The sequence below is a fragment of the Panthera uncia genome (genome assembly GCF_023721935.1).
Source record: "Panthera uncia isolate 11264 chromosome B3 unlocalized genomic scaffold, Puncia_PCG_1.0 HiC_scaffold_1, whole genome shotgun sequence".
In the NCBI taxonomy this organism is placed as follows: domain Eukaryota; kingdom Metazoa; phylum Chordata; class Mammalia; order Carnivora; family Felidae; genus Panthera; species Panthera uncia.
This window is the reverse complement of record NW_026057582.1, coordinates 10,453,516-10,468,804: the sequence shown is the minus strand read 5'-3', so window position 1 is coordinate 10,468,804 and position 15,289 is coordinate 10,453,516. Positions and strand designations below refer to the sequence as shown.

General features: G+C 38.3%; 1 protein-coding gene across 1 annotated transcript in view; it reads left to right on the top strand.

Moving 5' to 3' along the window:
• The window catches only part of UNC79 (unc-79 homolog, NALCN channel complex subunit), a 220,239-nt gene that overhangs the window by 10,599 nt on the left and 194,351 nt on the right, over positions 1–15,289 (top strand). The window contains 2 exon segments of the mRNA XM_049612255.1: positions 95–265; positions 9,883–9,975. Coding sequence (XP_049468212.1) covers positions 95–265; positions 9,883–9,975 — 264 coding nt within the window.

Genomic DNA, 15,289 nt, shown 5'->3' with positions numbered 1-15,289 from the left:
TTAAGCCAGTTCATAAGAACTAAAAATATAGAATTAGCATGTTTTGTTAAATGGCAAAATATTCAGTGACTGATTACTCACTTTTGTTTTGTAGATCTTGGACAGTCGATATTTTATACAACTACATGTTTGCTACCCTTTCTCAATGATGATATTCTGAGTACTTTGCCCTACACGATGATATCAACGTTAGCTACCTTTCCTCCATTTCTGCACAAGGATATTATTGAATATCTTAGCACATCTTTTCTACCAATGGCTATATGTAAGTTCAATCTTACCTAATACTAGATTCTTTTAACATATTGTACGAATGGAATTTGCTTGCACTGTTTTAGGCTATAGATTTTCAAGATTATAATGAAATCACTTGCTATATACATGTGCTGTGATTTAAATTGTCATTTCAGCATGATGATTATGGAGAGAATCAAAGAAATGAATGATGATTATACCTTAGAATTGTTTTACTTGCATAATTTGATCTTATAGAGTAGGAAGAAAACATCAAGGCATAGTCTATTACTGACATAGAAACTATGGTATTTTGTGTAACTTAAGAAAAAAGTATGGAGAGAGTGCTGCCTCAGGTATAGAAATTCTTATCTTTTGCACCTGAAGGCAGAAGGTTGTGATGGGAAGAGCAATAGACAGTGTCAGGACATATAGATCCTAGTTTCAGCTTCACTTGTAAATGTGCTGTGTGGTGTTAGGCATCTCACATTGTTGATACCTCATCTCCAGAATGATGCTAGCATTATCACAGGGATGTTGTGATGATAAAGTGAATCAATACGTATGAAAACACTTTGAAAAAAGGCTTGCAACTCATGTGCAAGTTTGTTATAAATGTGGAGCTGATTTGAATTCTGTTTCACTATGCTCACTGGAGCATAATAGCCTCCAGTTCCATCCACGTAGTTGCAAATGGCAAGATTTCCTTCTTTTTGATTGCCGAGTAATACTCCATTGTATAGATATACCACATCTTCTTTATCCATTCATCCATCGATGGACATTTGGGCTCTTTCCATACTTTGGCTATTGTTGATAGTGCTGCTATAAACATGGGGGTGCGTGTGTCCCTTCGAAACAGCACATCTGTATCCCGTGGATAAATGCCTAGTAGTGCAATTGCTGGGTCGTAAGGTAGTTCTATTTTTAGTTTTTTGAGGAACCTCCATACTGTTTTCCAGAGTGGCTGCACCAGCTTGCATTCCCACCAACAATGCAAAAGAGATCCTCCTTCTCTGCATCCTCGCCAACATCTGTTGTTGCCTGAGTTGTTAATGTTAGCCATTCTGACAGGTGTGAGGTGGTATCTCATGGTGGTTTTGATTTGTATTTCCCTGATGATGAGTGATGTTGAGCATTTTTTCATGTGTCGGTTGGCCATCTGGATGTCTTCTTTGGAGAAGTGTTGCAGATTAATTCTAATAGGCTTTCCACACATGAGAGCAGAGAGAAAAAGCCAAATTGGGTTGGTTTTTATGATCAGAATCCTTCTAAAGTATTTTGTAAAGAAATGGATTACAGGGGGTGCCTGGGTGGCTCAGTCGATTGAATGTCTTACTCTTGATTTTGGCTCAGGTCATGATCCCAGGGTCGTGGGATCGAGCCCTGCATTGGGCTCTGGGCTGAGAGTGGCGCCTACTTAAGATAATCTCTCTCTCTCTCTCTCTCTCTCTCTCTCTCTCTCCCTCTGCCCCTCTCCCCTGCTCTTGCGTGCTCTCTCTCTCTCTTAAAAAAAAAAAGAATTAGATTATGAATCAATCTATACTTCAGCGGATAACCTGAAAAGATTGTGGATTTAGGAGCCAAACAGATGTAGATTTAAATCACAGCTCTTCTGCCAAACTAGTTGTGTGGCCCTAGGCAAGTTACCTAACCTTTCTGTTTCTTACCTATGTAAGAAGAATAATCATAATAGTTGCCTGGGTGGTTGTGATAACAGAGATGATTCACCTGGAAATTGGTAAGGTGCTGGCTGGCTCAATGCCAGGTGTTCACTAAGTGTTAGTTTACTGCTCTCCTTCCCTAAACTTTTGTGCCATTAAAATACCTTTATTGGTCACATTCGATTCCTAGTGACCATTTTTCACCATTTTTAATTTTATGTGCTTATCATCTTATTAAAGTTGTTGCTATGTAACAATAGTGGCAAACATAGGTACCTTTAAGCTACATTACTTATTTTATAGTTAAGCTTAATTTTAGCTAGGGAATTATAGTTTCATGTCTTTTTCTTTTAAATTTTTTTTTTAATGTTTATTTATTTTTGAGACAGAGACAGAGCATGAACAGGGGAGGGGCAGAGAGAGAGGGAGACACAGAATCCGAAACAGGCTCCAGGCTCTGAGCTGTCAGCACAGAGCCCGACGCGAGGCTCGAACTCACAGACCGTGAGATCATGACCTGAGCCGAAGTCAGGCGCTTAACTGACAAAGCCACCCAGGCGCCCCTGTAGTTTCATGTCTTTTAAGCAAAGAGTCTGTCTTCTGCCTAAATTTTATGGTGATTCAGAAACATTAGCAGACCGATGGTATGGTTCAAGCAATAGATTATTGATCATTCTCTCTCTCTTTTTTTTGTTCTGTGTAACCTGACAAACGCTTGCTTCTCAATACAGTCTTAGAATTGTATAGTTATGTTAACTGTGAAATTTAGGCATAGGAATTCTTATTTATTATTATTATTTTTAAAGAATTACAGGTGAGGAGGAGCATCTTTGTAATAATTAATCTAAATTCACTCTACCCTCCTTCTTAGGAATAAGTTAATAATTTAGGGAGAGGCATTGAATATATCAGGCCTCTGAAGTTATGCTTCACTCTGATCAAGCATTGTGATGACTGGCAATTTGTTTCTTCATCCCTGGTTATTAATTTCTACTTAATTAGAAGCACAGACCCCAAAACATGTCTTAAAGTCACATTAGAATCCTTATTTCTTTAAATGTGTGAGCCTTGGCAACTGAGGGGAACAAAATATTAAGTTGAGTCTACAAAATGTGTATGAATTTTAATACTTATTGGTAGATTAACTTGGTGTTCATTTAAATTGTGAACAAGCTGTTTATGTCTCTGGGGCTCCATTGTGTTTTCAGCTGTAAAGGGGAGTTTTGGAAAATATGTTCCATCTCTAAGGTTATTTCTGGCTTACTAATTCTAGGTTAAATAACATCAATCTTATTTTATGTAAGAGGCACATGTCTTCCTGTAACCCAGTTGTTGATCTAGTTCATTTATCTCTATTGCTCTGGTTTTAGTTTCTTACTTGTGACTTCCATTTATTGTTACCATCCCTGTGGGTTGAGGAGCCTTTAAATCTTTGAAAATAAATGGTAGTAATACCCTTTTTCAAAAAAAGTTTATTTTTTGAGAGAGAGAGAACACATGCACGAGTGGGGGAGGGGCAGAGAGAAAGGAGATAGAGAATCCTCAGCAGGCTCCTGTTGTCAGTGCAGAGCCTGATGTGGGGCTGGAACTCAAGAACCACAAAATCATGACCTGAGCTGAAGTCAAGAGTCGGTTGCTTAACCGACTGAGCCACCCAAGCACCCCAGTAGTAATACCCTTTAAAACCACATTCTATTAAATGATTGAGGTGTTTTTTTTTTTTTTTTAATGTTTTATTTATTTTTGAGACAGAGAGAGACAGAGCATGAGCAGGGGAGGGGCAGAGAGAGAGGGAGACACAGAATCCGAAGCAGGCTTCAGGCTCTGAGCTGTCAGCGCAGAGTCCTATGCGGGGCTGGAACTCATGAACCGCGAGATCATGACCTGAGCCAAAGTCAAACGCTTAACCGACTGAGCCACGCAGGCGCCCCGTTGAGGTGTTTTTTTTGTATTTGTTTCTTTGTAAAGACACAGACCCAAAGAACGAGGGAATCGGGTTCCAGATTAATCACGTGTAAAGGAATTGATGTGAGAATATGTGTCTGTTGCTTGCATCCATGTCGTTTCTGTCTTTGGAAGTTGTTTCGATGTGTAGAAATTGTGACCGAAATGAGAGAGGAGCATTTAACTTCTTCCAGAATGTTTTCATTTCAGGACCGAGATGTTAGGGGATTAAGGAGGCTGCATTTTCTGAGTATTTGATAAAATCTTCAAGACAAGACAGATTTTATGCCTTTGGTGTGGTGTTCGCAAGGTCAAGATGTAAAATGTGGACAGTTTTTCAGGTGTTAAATGTTAGTGTCGTTAAGAACATAGACTATGAAGCGCCAAGCTCTGAAGTGGATCTAATGAAGTATTACGGTTCTTTCCATGTAAGGGCCGTGCGTGTTTGTCAGTTACGCCCTCCCATCATTTTTGTCAATAAATCTAGTACTGTGGCTTTATTTTAAATCACTCCTTTTGATATGCTGCAGAGAAAACTGCAATTTATTATAAAAATTTCATCTGACATAATCTTTTCTTTTTAACTCCTTCCACAAATAAGATATACTTCTTTTTATTCCAAATGTGTGCAATAGGCTCTGTTTTTTGTTTTTAAAAATATTAAAGGAGTACTAAGAATTGAAAAAGTCATTAGCATTTCACCATGGAAACCTCTTTTTTTGCAATAAAGGGTCTGTGATTTGTGGACCAACTTGAAATATGGATGTTGGGAAGATGATATGGATATTGGCAAAGAAGAGAAAAGCGGATCCCAAATGAACATTAATTGATATAGGCTGTGTTATTTCAAAGATGATAATAAGACTGAGCGATGATATCGGTGAAAGACCCTTCTAGTGTATCTTGGTAGCCTAGACTTAAATTTCCTCAAAAAATCACTTACCCTTAGGAAAAATAAAGGTTCATTTAGATCTTTGCACTTAAAAGCAATTGTGTGGGTTAATTGAGTATCTGGTTCCAGGCCATTAGCCCTGGATCATTTGTCTTCTACTACTATTACAGAGGATGCCTGTGATGCTTCTATGATCCTCCAAAAACCAATAAATATATATATTTAAAAAAAGACAGTCAGAACCCAACACCACATATTGATGACATTTAAATATTCTTCTAGATATAAAATTTGTTTTATTAACTAATGATTGTTTTTATAAAATAGGTCTTACTATTTTGTAAGAGCTTTATTGTTCAATTTGTGGAAATATGTTGGAATAGAAATCCAGAAGAGCTGAATTGTGTAGTCTTTCGCCGATTGGCAAATCTCTTAACCTCATCAAACTTTAGTTTCCTTAGCTGTAAAATTGTGAATTATCATGATCTCCCCTGCCCGTGCCCATGTTTGTTGTGAAGACCAGAAGATAACATACAACAATGGCCTTTGAATATTGTGTCATGTTAAACAAATGTATAACAGACCAAATCCACAGTCATGTGACAGACATGTCAAATCCCATTGCAACTAATTCCAATATACTGTACCAATTCACATGTTGTCCTAAAGTTTTATTATTTTAAACATAGCTTGGGAAAAGGGGCCAGCGTCTGGGGCTTGGGATTCTTCCCCCGCTAGAGTTTGTTGTATAGTAACAATAATGACCAGAATAGGTTTTGATCGCATAGAATCTGACAGAACACCTCTGCATTTTTTTTTTTTTTAATATTTTATTTTTCTAAAGTAATCTCTACATCCATCATGGGGCTTGAACTTACAGCTCTGAGGTCAAGAGTTGCATGCTCTACTGACTGAGCCAGTCAGGCACTTCACCTCTGCATTGTTGATGGGCACTCTTGTCTCTATGATTTTCATTGATATAGCAGTCTACAAATATTGTAATGCTGCATGGACTTTTGGGTCATGATGTTGCAGTCTTCCCATTATGTTGAATTGATAGGCCCTTCTGAAGGCATAGGTATCTTATGCTCAAACCCTATCTCATGGAATACAAATACCTGTGATTACACAGAGATGCTTGTTAATTCAGGCAGTGCAGTCTGCCCAAGCACAGGAAATGGTTCTGTCGGATGGCACCAGAATGTGTTTCTTCTTCCCAGATGACTCTCCTACCTTTACCCCTTAAAAAATAATAAGGCTAGTGGGGTTTATTTAAATATATTCCAATTCAGACCACTTCTTATCACCATCTCTCACCTGGACCAGTCCAGTAGTTTCTGAACCAGTCTCCCTGCTTCTACTCCTGGCAATCCTACAGTTGTTCTCTACCAAACAGCCAGAGCCATCCTCCAAACATGTAAATCAGACCATGTCACTTCCTTCATCACTTTCCATTACTCTGACAAATCAAATTCAATGTCCTTCCCTAGCCCACACAGCCCTCTGTGCTCTGGCCACTGCTGACCTTACTGTTTTATTACTGTCTCTTCTATGTTCATTCCATGCTATCCACATTGGCCATTCTGCGGTTTCATAAAGGCACTAAGCTTTCCTGTGTCTCAGTAGCCCTTCTCCCAGATGGTCTTATGATTCTTCCTCACTCTCTTTAGGTCTCAGCTCAAGTGTCTCATCTTTCAACATGCCTTTCCTTACCCTCAAGCTAAATCAGGACGCTCCATCACTTTCTACCTATTCCCTTGCCCTGCTTTACATTTCTTCACAGGTACTTGTTTGCCTTTTCCTCTAGAACAGCTCTGTCTATAGAACTTTCTGCAATGATGGAAATGTTTAAAAAACCTCCATGCTGTCTAGTACACTAGCCACATATGGTAACTGAGTGCTTTAAATGTATCTAGTGAGACTGAAGAACTGAATTTTTAATTTAATTGAAGTTTAATTAATTTAAATAGCCACATGTGGCTAGTGGCTACCATATTGGATGGCAGAACTTGACCATTTAAGCTCCATAAGGACAAAGGCTTACCTGTCTTGTTTACAACTGTGTCTCCAGGGGAAGAACAATGCCTGGGACATGGGAGCTATGGGAAGAATACTCTTTGAATTTTTAAATGAATTTTGAGTGAATAAGTCACTAGAACATTAGCCGTGATGTTAAGTGACCTGGGCTATCGTCCTAATAATTAAGTTGGTGATCCCATGCAAATAATCTGATTTCTGTTTATAAAATGGCCTTCCCCATATACTTCATTGTTTTTTGGGTGAGAATCATGTAAGAAAGCTGTATGGGATAGTACATTAGGAACTATAAGATGCAGGAAGAGATTAAGCTCCTATGAGTTATGGCTCATAGAGGAAAGGTTAGAAATGGTTGTTCTGGTGGTGCTGGAGGATCAGGAAATAGGTCTTAAAACTTTTAATTGTATTTCCTGAGCACAATATTACATATAAAATTTTCTTATTTGGATTAATTCTCTTCTTCCTTCCACTGTATGTAGCTTTGGCTTTATACACCTGCATGGGGACAAGCTACACATCTGTTTACATCATGCCTTTTTACCAAGATTCAATAAATGATGTGTGCCTGTGCATGTTTATTAATTAGAATTGTGGTAATTTTATTCAGTCTGTCAGAAGGCTATGCAATTGCAAAGCCCTGTCTGTTTATAGAGGTCCTGGAGCCAATTTCCTAGGGCTTGAACCAGGGGAACACTTTTGGCTTTGTGGTTGACCATACTTGACAGAGAGCACGGTTCTGTAGGGGTAAAAGGGACATGCAAAGGTCACAGAGCCATTTGGGCTAGTCTCCAAATAGACTTCACCTAAATCATCGAGACATTTTGGGCATCTCTCCCAGTTTTAAAGGCCTCCAGGCACAGGGATTCTCAGACTCCCTTAATAGTCATTTTATTTTTTTTTTAGAAACATTTATTATTAAAAAGTTTCAGATGAATTTAAACAAAGGTGAAAACACTTGTCCCAGGAGGACCATATATAGATGTGTATACATATATAGATATAGATACAGATATAGATAATTATTTAAACGTATGTAATTATTTTTCTTCGAGTGTGTCAGAGACTAGATTTTCCTGCCACCGCCCTGAACAAAGGGCACCGGGGCATGCACTTCTTGCTCCCACATCTAGACACCTTACTGAGTGCTTCCTTTCTTATTTCCTGTCCCTCTAGTAATGCTTCTCCCACAAGGCTCAAGGGCCCCCTTGATCAGAGTCACATGATGTGCTTATTAAACTTGTACCTTTTCTGCTTCCAAACTGATGGAGTTAAACTCTAGATACGGGCCCCAAAGCTGAATTTTAACAAGCTCCCTGGCTAAATCTGAGAGAAAATGCATCTTGTTCTTTAGTATTTGGCTCAAAGTTCTCTTCCCTTGATTAATCTCATTTGATTAATCAACTTTACCATCTAAGAGCATTGACATGATCTGCATATCTTTGTATAATTATTAGTACCCATTTATATTGCACAGCCAAACTAGTTCATCTACCTGAATATCACCAGCTTGGTGGCGGTAGCAGCATCCCAGCTGTGAATGATTAATAAAAGCAAATTCGGGTAAATAGAACATAATGATAGATCCCTTTTCTTTATTTGTTTGCTTATGTCTGTAAAGCTGTTGTAAACCATCCATTGTGGTGCTCAAAGTCTTTCTTTTACTTAAAGAAAAGAATAGAATCATGTTAAAATTTTCTGTTTTCTCTATTACATGACAAATCTTGTAGTGTTTCAATGGTTCTTTTATCCATGTGTATGATTATAAGTTGCCTTATTCTTAATGGATGGAGTTGATATACTATTTCCACGTACTGCACTTTAATGTAAAATATAATAAAAATAAAATAAAGCAGATTTGTGGGTCAACTGATTTTTTTGTTGTTGCCCACATTAGTGGTTTTCTCTATTGTGTGGAGGAAACTGAGGGTTGACTGAGGGTGTCATACTCACTCTACACTGTTCTGCTCATGCTTTCTTGATGATCTGCCACAAACCTAACTATAAGGAGAGATTCCTCCTACTTCTGCAATTATCCCTGAGAAAAGGAATTCATTTTATGTTTCAGTGCTTTTAAAGTTTCTTCTATGTGAGCCCTCTCTCAATTACTGGTTAGAATAATAAAGTACTCTTTGGAGACAGCAGCTCTGTGGAGTGTTATCCCGAATGACCTCCATCAGTGCTAGTTTTGAATGCTTGTTGGAGTTCCCTGACATACCACTAAAAAGGAGAGAGAAAGAAATGTAATATAGTGTTGGATGCATCGTAAACAAGCCACTTAAAGATGTCTTAAAAGCATTATGTAAGTGATTATCATGTGGAGACCATGGATACACAGCTACAAGATGAATTTTGAAGAAACCAGCTTGCTTTGTGACTGAATACTTGTGGCACAGGTTAAAACGTTCAGTGACAGTGTTATTCACAGATTCGAAAAATGCATTCTTTCAAACAACTCAGTTGGATATGAAGATGGTAAGCTCTGGAAAAGTAAAAAAGTGGTTCTCATGGTGATGAAGATGCTGCTGCTGAGTTACATGTAAAGGTTTGAATAAAATTGTTAAATGATATGTGAGAGCTGAAAATAATTTTTAAATTAATAGACAATTTTTTTAATAATACATGATTTGAAATTTGTGTAACTGAATTAATAAGGTCCCTATTATAAGTGGACTATTACTTCATTTGCATCTCTGAAAGGTGATACATTCAAGTTGAGTTCAAAATAAATAAACCTTTTATTTTTACTTTTATTGAGATAACCTTCAATATGCCTTTATATTTGGGCACATGAGGATCTTGTTTTTTTTTCTTTTCCACCTAGATGTAAACATCTTGGGAGCAGAGATTGCATCTAAGTATATTTCTGATAAAGCCATGACATCACGCTCTGGCACTCTTTCTTCTCCTTGGAGATTCTTACCAAATGTGTGCTATTGATGATGACAGATGTAATATTTGTATGCTAGGACAGAATTTGTGCTTTTATTTGTGCAAAACATCCACTGAATTGGTTCAGACTTTTAAACAAAGTTTCCTCTCAGCTATCATGCTGTATGACAAGAAGTATACATACAGACTAATTGTGTCTAATCAAAAGATTTTTTGTTTCAGTGGGTTCCTCAAGAAGAGAAGGCGTTCCTGCCCATGTTAATCTGTCTGCATCATCCATGCTAATGATTGCAATGCAATACACATCCAACCCAGGTAAGTGGCCTTTTGAATGGCTTGACTAATTTCAGAAACAGTTGTTAAACAAGATATGAAATAAGTAAGCTAGAAATTCTCATGTGGGAAGAGATTTTCTTTGTGGATAGACAACTGGGAATGTGTTACAAGACAGATTTTCGGGTTGAAATAAATTCACCTTGCCTGTTGCTATTAGCAGTAATCTTGCTGGCTGGTCATATTTTTTGAATGTTTGGGGCAATTTTAGAACACTGACTAGAAATTGAATGTAAGTATATAGGAATAAGTTAAATTAGAAATGTAAAAAATCATCTGCAATTCTAATGACTGAAGATAATTACTGTTAATACTTTGTGAATTTGCTACTCCAGTGCCACACGAGTATCCTTGAACATGAATTTTTTACTACATTTCCAATTATTTCTTTAGAACAAATTCATAAAAGAGGGATTAATAAGTTAAGGGACTTGAAACAATTTCAGTAGTCTCACTAACTACATAGGAGAGTACAGTAACCTGTCGTTGAGTATTATCAAAGTTTGTATTCTGTCAGACAGATGAAGAAGAATATCTTGTTGTTTTGACTTGTATTTCTTCTCTTATGACTCATGTTGGACTGGTGTCATTTCCATTCATCTGTATAATTTGCTTTTCATTCATCAGTATAATTGCATATGAACTTTGGGAAACTGACCTGAAAAAGGGGCTGACTGTTGGCATCACATGCTATGATATGAACTCAATTTTAATTTTCATGTATTGTTTATATAGAAAGTGAACAAATTTGGTGGCACTGTTTTCAATCTTCTGCTTAATTACATAATAAATAATAATTACATTTTTGACGCAGGATGGGGAAAAAGTGTTTTATTTTATTTTTTAATTTATTGTTTATTTTAAAAAGCGTTTAAACAATTTTTTTAATGTTTATTTATTTTTGAGAAAAAGAGAGACAGAGCATGAGCAAGGGAGGGGCAGAGAGAGGGAGACACAGAATTCAAAGCAGGCTCCAGACTCTGAGCTGTCAGCACAGAGCCTGACACGGGGCTCGAACTCACAAACTGTGAGATCATGACCTGAGCCGAAGTCGGAGGCTCAACTGACTGAGCCATCCAGGTGCCCCTAAAAGTGTTTTTTTTTTTAAATGTTTATTTACTTTTGAGAGAGAAAGAGAGAGAGAGAGAGAGAGAGAGAGAGAGAGAGAGAGAGAAGTGAGGCAGGGCAGAGAGAGGGAGACACTGAATCTGAAGCAGGCTCCAGGCTCTGAGCTGTCAGCACAGAGCCCGACATTGGGCTAGAGCTCACAAACTGTGAGCTTATGACCTGAGCTGAAGTCAGATGCTTAACAAACTGAGCCACCCAGGTGCCCCAAAAGTGTTTTATTTTGAAACCTTAATGCTTCTTCATTTGGAGTATTACCCTTTAAATATGAAATGGCTTGTGATTATTATATGAGTAATTAAAACGTATAGTTTTTTGGAAGTTCTGTCTCCTATCTCACTCTGGCTTGGAGGGCCCTCAAAATGTCATTTATATTTATTATATATTATTTTTTGAAAACACCCTTCATTTGGAGGGTGTAAGTTGAAATCTCATCCTGAGCCTTTGATCCTAATTTCTAAGTTGGGAGACAGTAGAGTAGGGGCCCTAAAATTATGAGGTTAGAGGTTTGCGGGTCATATCTGAGCTCACCAGCAAATTGCCAGTTAGTGTTAACCTTGAGCAAGTTTTTTTAACCTCCCTAAGATCAAGTTTCCTCATTTCTAAAACAGGAATAGTAATTTCTGCAATGCCTTAAAATGTTGTGAGCATTTAATGAGTTAAGTATATGTAAAATGCTTACGTAGCATAGTGACAGACACCTTGTAAATGCTCAATAAAGAGCGATGCAAGTTGCTGCAATCTGCCATTTTCTTCTCGGAGTTGAGCGTTTCACTGGAAAACCACTATGATCAGGCTGCGTTACTTCTGTTATTCCCAAATCTGTATCTTGATCTGTTCATGGGGAATGTTTATAGCCAGCTTTTCCATGCTAAAAATTACACTTGGGACTCAAAACTAGTCTTATGTTGTGGGAAACTGTTAAGAGTGAGGCGATATCCACCAGGGGGCTCTCAGGGACCAAGTGGTAGGGCGTCATTTTGTCATTTGAATTTTTATTGGGGAAGACAGCAAGTGGCAGCTTGGTCCTTGTAGCCCATTGTATATCAAGGATGAAGCATAGACCTGCTCAACTGATTGATTCCTTTGTTCACTGCTCTGAGCTAGACATTGTGAAAACCACCCAGAAATACAAGGTATGGTGCTTGCTCTAGACCTTAGGTCTAATTGGAAATATTAGGCATATTCACATAAATCATTAATTTACAATGTAAAGTAGAATGTAGAAAGTACAAAATGTGTACTATAGATAATATTAATTCATCAGAGGGAGTGAACTCTATGGATTGGAATGATCAGGAAAGGCTTTGGGCCACTTGAGCAAAGTGTGGGTCTTAAAATATGGATAAAGTTTTGATTGAGAGGGTAAGTGGGACAATCTGGGAGGGCAAGCAGTTTAAACACAGGGACTCTCCAGGTGTGTTCATGGGACAGTCAGTGGACTACTGTGAACTGGGTTCAAGTTACAGCCATATGGAGAAAGAGAAAGTGGTCTGGAACATCTGTACTTGTGAACTCATTGATGCCTTAATGACAACATTCCAATTCTAGAGGGCTATTTATATTTTCAGTAAATAGTCACTGAATATCTAGTCCGTGCCAGACACTGGAGACACCATGGTTAGCAAAACAGAACTGACCTCTGCCCCTGCCTCATGGAGCTTATATGGTAGTGGTGGGAGAAGACATTAATTAAGTAATTTTAAAAGCAAATATAAAGTTTCAGCTGTGATAAGCACTTTGAAAGATGCACTTTGTACTATGAGACTCTATAAGAGGGGATTTTTCTTTTTTTTAATATTTATTCTTGAGAAAGATAGGGAGAGAGAGACAGAGCACGAGTGGGGCAGGGGCAGAGAGAGAGGGAGACACAGAATCCTAAACAGGCTCCAGGCTCTGAGCTGTCAGCACAGAGCCCAGTGTGGGGCTCGAACCCAGGAACCATGAGATCATGACCTGAGCCGAAGTCAGATGCTTAACCGACTGAGCCACCCACCCAGGCGCTCTGGGGTTTTTCTTTTCATGAAGATGTCAGAGAGGGCTTTTCTGGGGAAGTAACCTTTGGTCTGAGGACTGAAGGATGCGTAGGATTCGCAAGGCCTACAAGGGGTAAGGGGTTCAAATAGAAGAGTCTCATGTGTCAGAAGGGAGCCTGGTAAGTAGGTGGGCTGAGAGATTGGTACAGCTGGAGCTCAGTGTAAGGGCTGCCTTATGGAAGGTAATATCGTGGACATCTATGGGCCAGAACATGCAGCATATGTGGGCTCTGCTTGGGAGTCCTGTGTTTATCCTGAGTCTAATATGAAGGCTCTGGAGGACTTTGGGTAGTTGTACTTGTGTCACCCTGACTGCAGTTGAGAGTAGATTTTAAACTGAATCAGGGTGGCTCAGTCAGTTAAGTGTCTGACCTCAGCTCAGGTCATGCTCTCATGTTCTGTGGGTTTGAGCCCTGTGTCAAGCTCTGCACTGACAGCTCAGACCCTGGAGCCTGCTTCGGATTCTGTGTCTGTCTCTCTCTCTCTCTCTCTCTGCCCCTCCCCAGGTTGTGCTCTCTCTCTCTCTCAATAATAAATAAATAAATAAATAAATAAATAAATAAATAAAAGAAAAAGGAACCAGAGTGGATGTAGATTGACTCTTGAGGAGCCCTTGCGTTTGTCTTGGCATGTAAAAGTCAGGGGCAGTTGAGACAAGAAAAGTAGTATTTAAAAAGTAAAATTGATAGGAGTTGGTGACATATTAGATATAGTGAATTTTTGGCTTGCATAACTGAATGCATGGTGGTTCTATTCATTGAGAAAGGAGACACTAGAAGACGAAAACCAAGCTTCTGAGGGAAGCTCATGAGATCTGTTTTGGACATGTTGTGTTCAAGGTGTCTTTGAGATGTTGAAGAGGAGATGGTATATCTTGGACTAATACAATGTTAAATGTCAATTATATCTCAATAAAACTGGAAAAAAACCTCATGCATAATCTCAGTAATAATTCCATATGACCAAAACACAACACTGCAAATAGATCAGCTTCCTCAAAAAAAAAAAAAAAAAAAAAAAAGAGGCATGGGAATGCAAACTGGTGCAACCACTCTGGAAAACAGTATGGAGGTTCCTCAAAAACTAAAAACAGAACTACCCCACGACCCAGCAATTGCACTACTAGGCATTTATCCACAGGATACAGGTGTGCTGTTTCGAAGGGACACAGGCACCCCCAAGTTTATAGCAGTACTATCAACAATAGTCAAAGTATGGAAAGAGCCCAAATGTCCATCGATGGATGAATGGATAAAGAAGATGTGGTATATCCATACAATGGAGTATTACTTGGCAATCAAAAAGAAGGAAATCTTGCCATTTGCAACTACATGGATGGAACTGGAGGCTATTATGCTAAGTGAAATTAGTCAGAGAAAGACAAAAATCATATGACTTCACTCATATGAGGACTTTAAGAGACAAAACAGATGAACATAAGGGAAGGGAAACAAAAATAATATAAAAACAGGGAGGGGGACAAAACAGAAGAGACTCATAAAGATGGAGAACAAACAGGGTTGCTGGAGGGGTTGTGGGAGGGGGGATGGGCTAAATGGGTAAGGGGCACTAAGGAATCTACTCCTGAAATCACCGTTGCAGTAGATGCTAACTAATTTGGATGTAAATTTTAAAAAATAAAAAATAAAACAAGTTTTTAAAAAAAGTTAGTAATCACATAATTAACATAAAAAATTGAATATATTATTATAAAATTAAGATCAAAATTTTCAATTGTTTTAATGTATAAGGATATATATAAGGATATATAAATTACCATTTAAAATGTGAATTTTTAAAAAATTTTTTTTAACATTTATTTATTTTTGAGACAGAGAGAGACAGAGCATGAACGGGGGAGGGGCAGGGAGAGAGGGAAACACAGAATCTGAAACAGGCCCCGGGCTCTGAGCTGTCAGCACAGAGCCCGACGCGGGGCTCGAACTCACAGACTGTGAGATCATGACCCGAGGTGAAGTCGGACGCTCAACCGACTGAGCCACCCAGGCGCCCCTAAAATGTGAATTTTTAAGATACTTTGAGCAGAACTCTTTTATAGGTCCTAATATATTGACAAATCAATAAATATTCCAAATATGTAAAAAAAAAAAAGAGGCAGTGGTAATTAAGAAGTT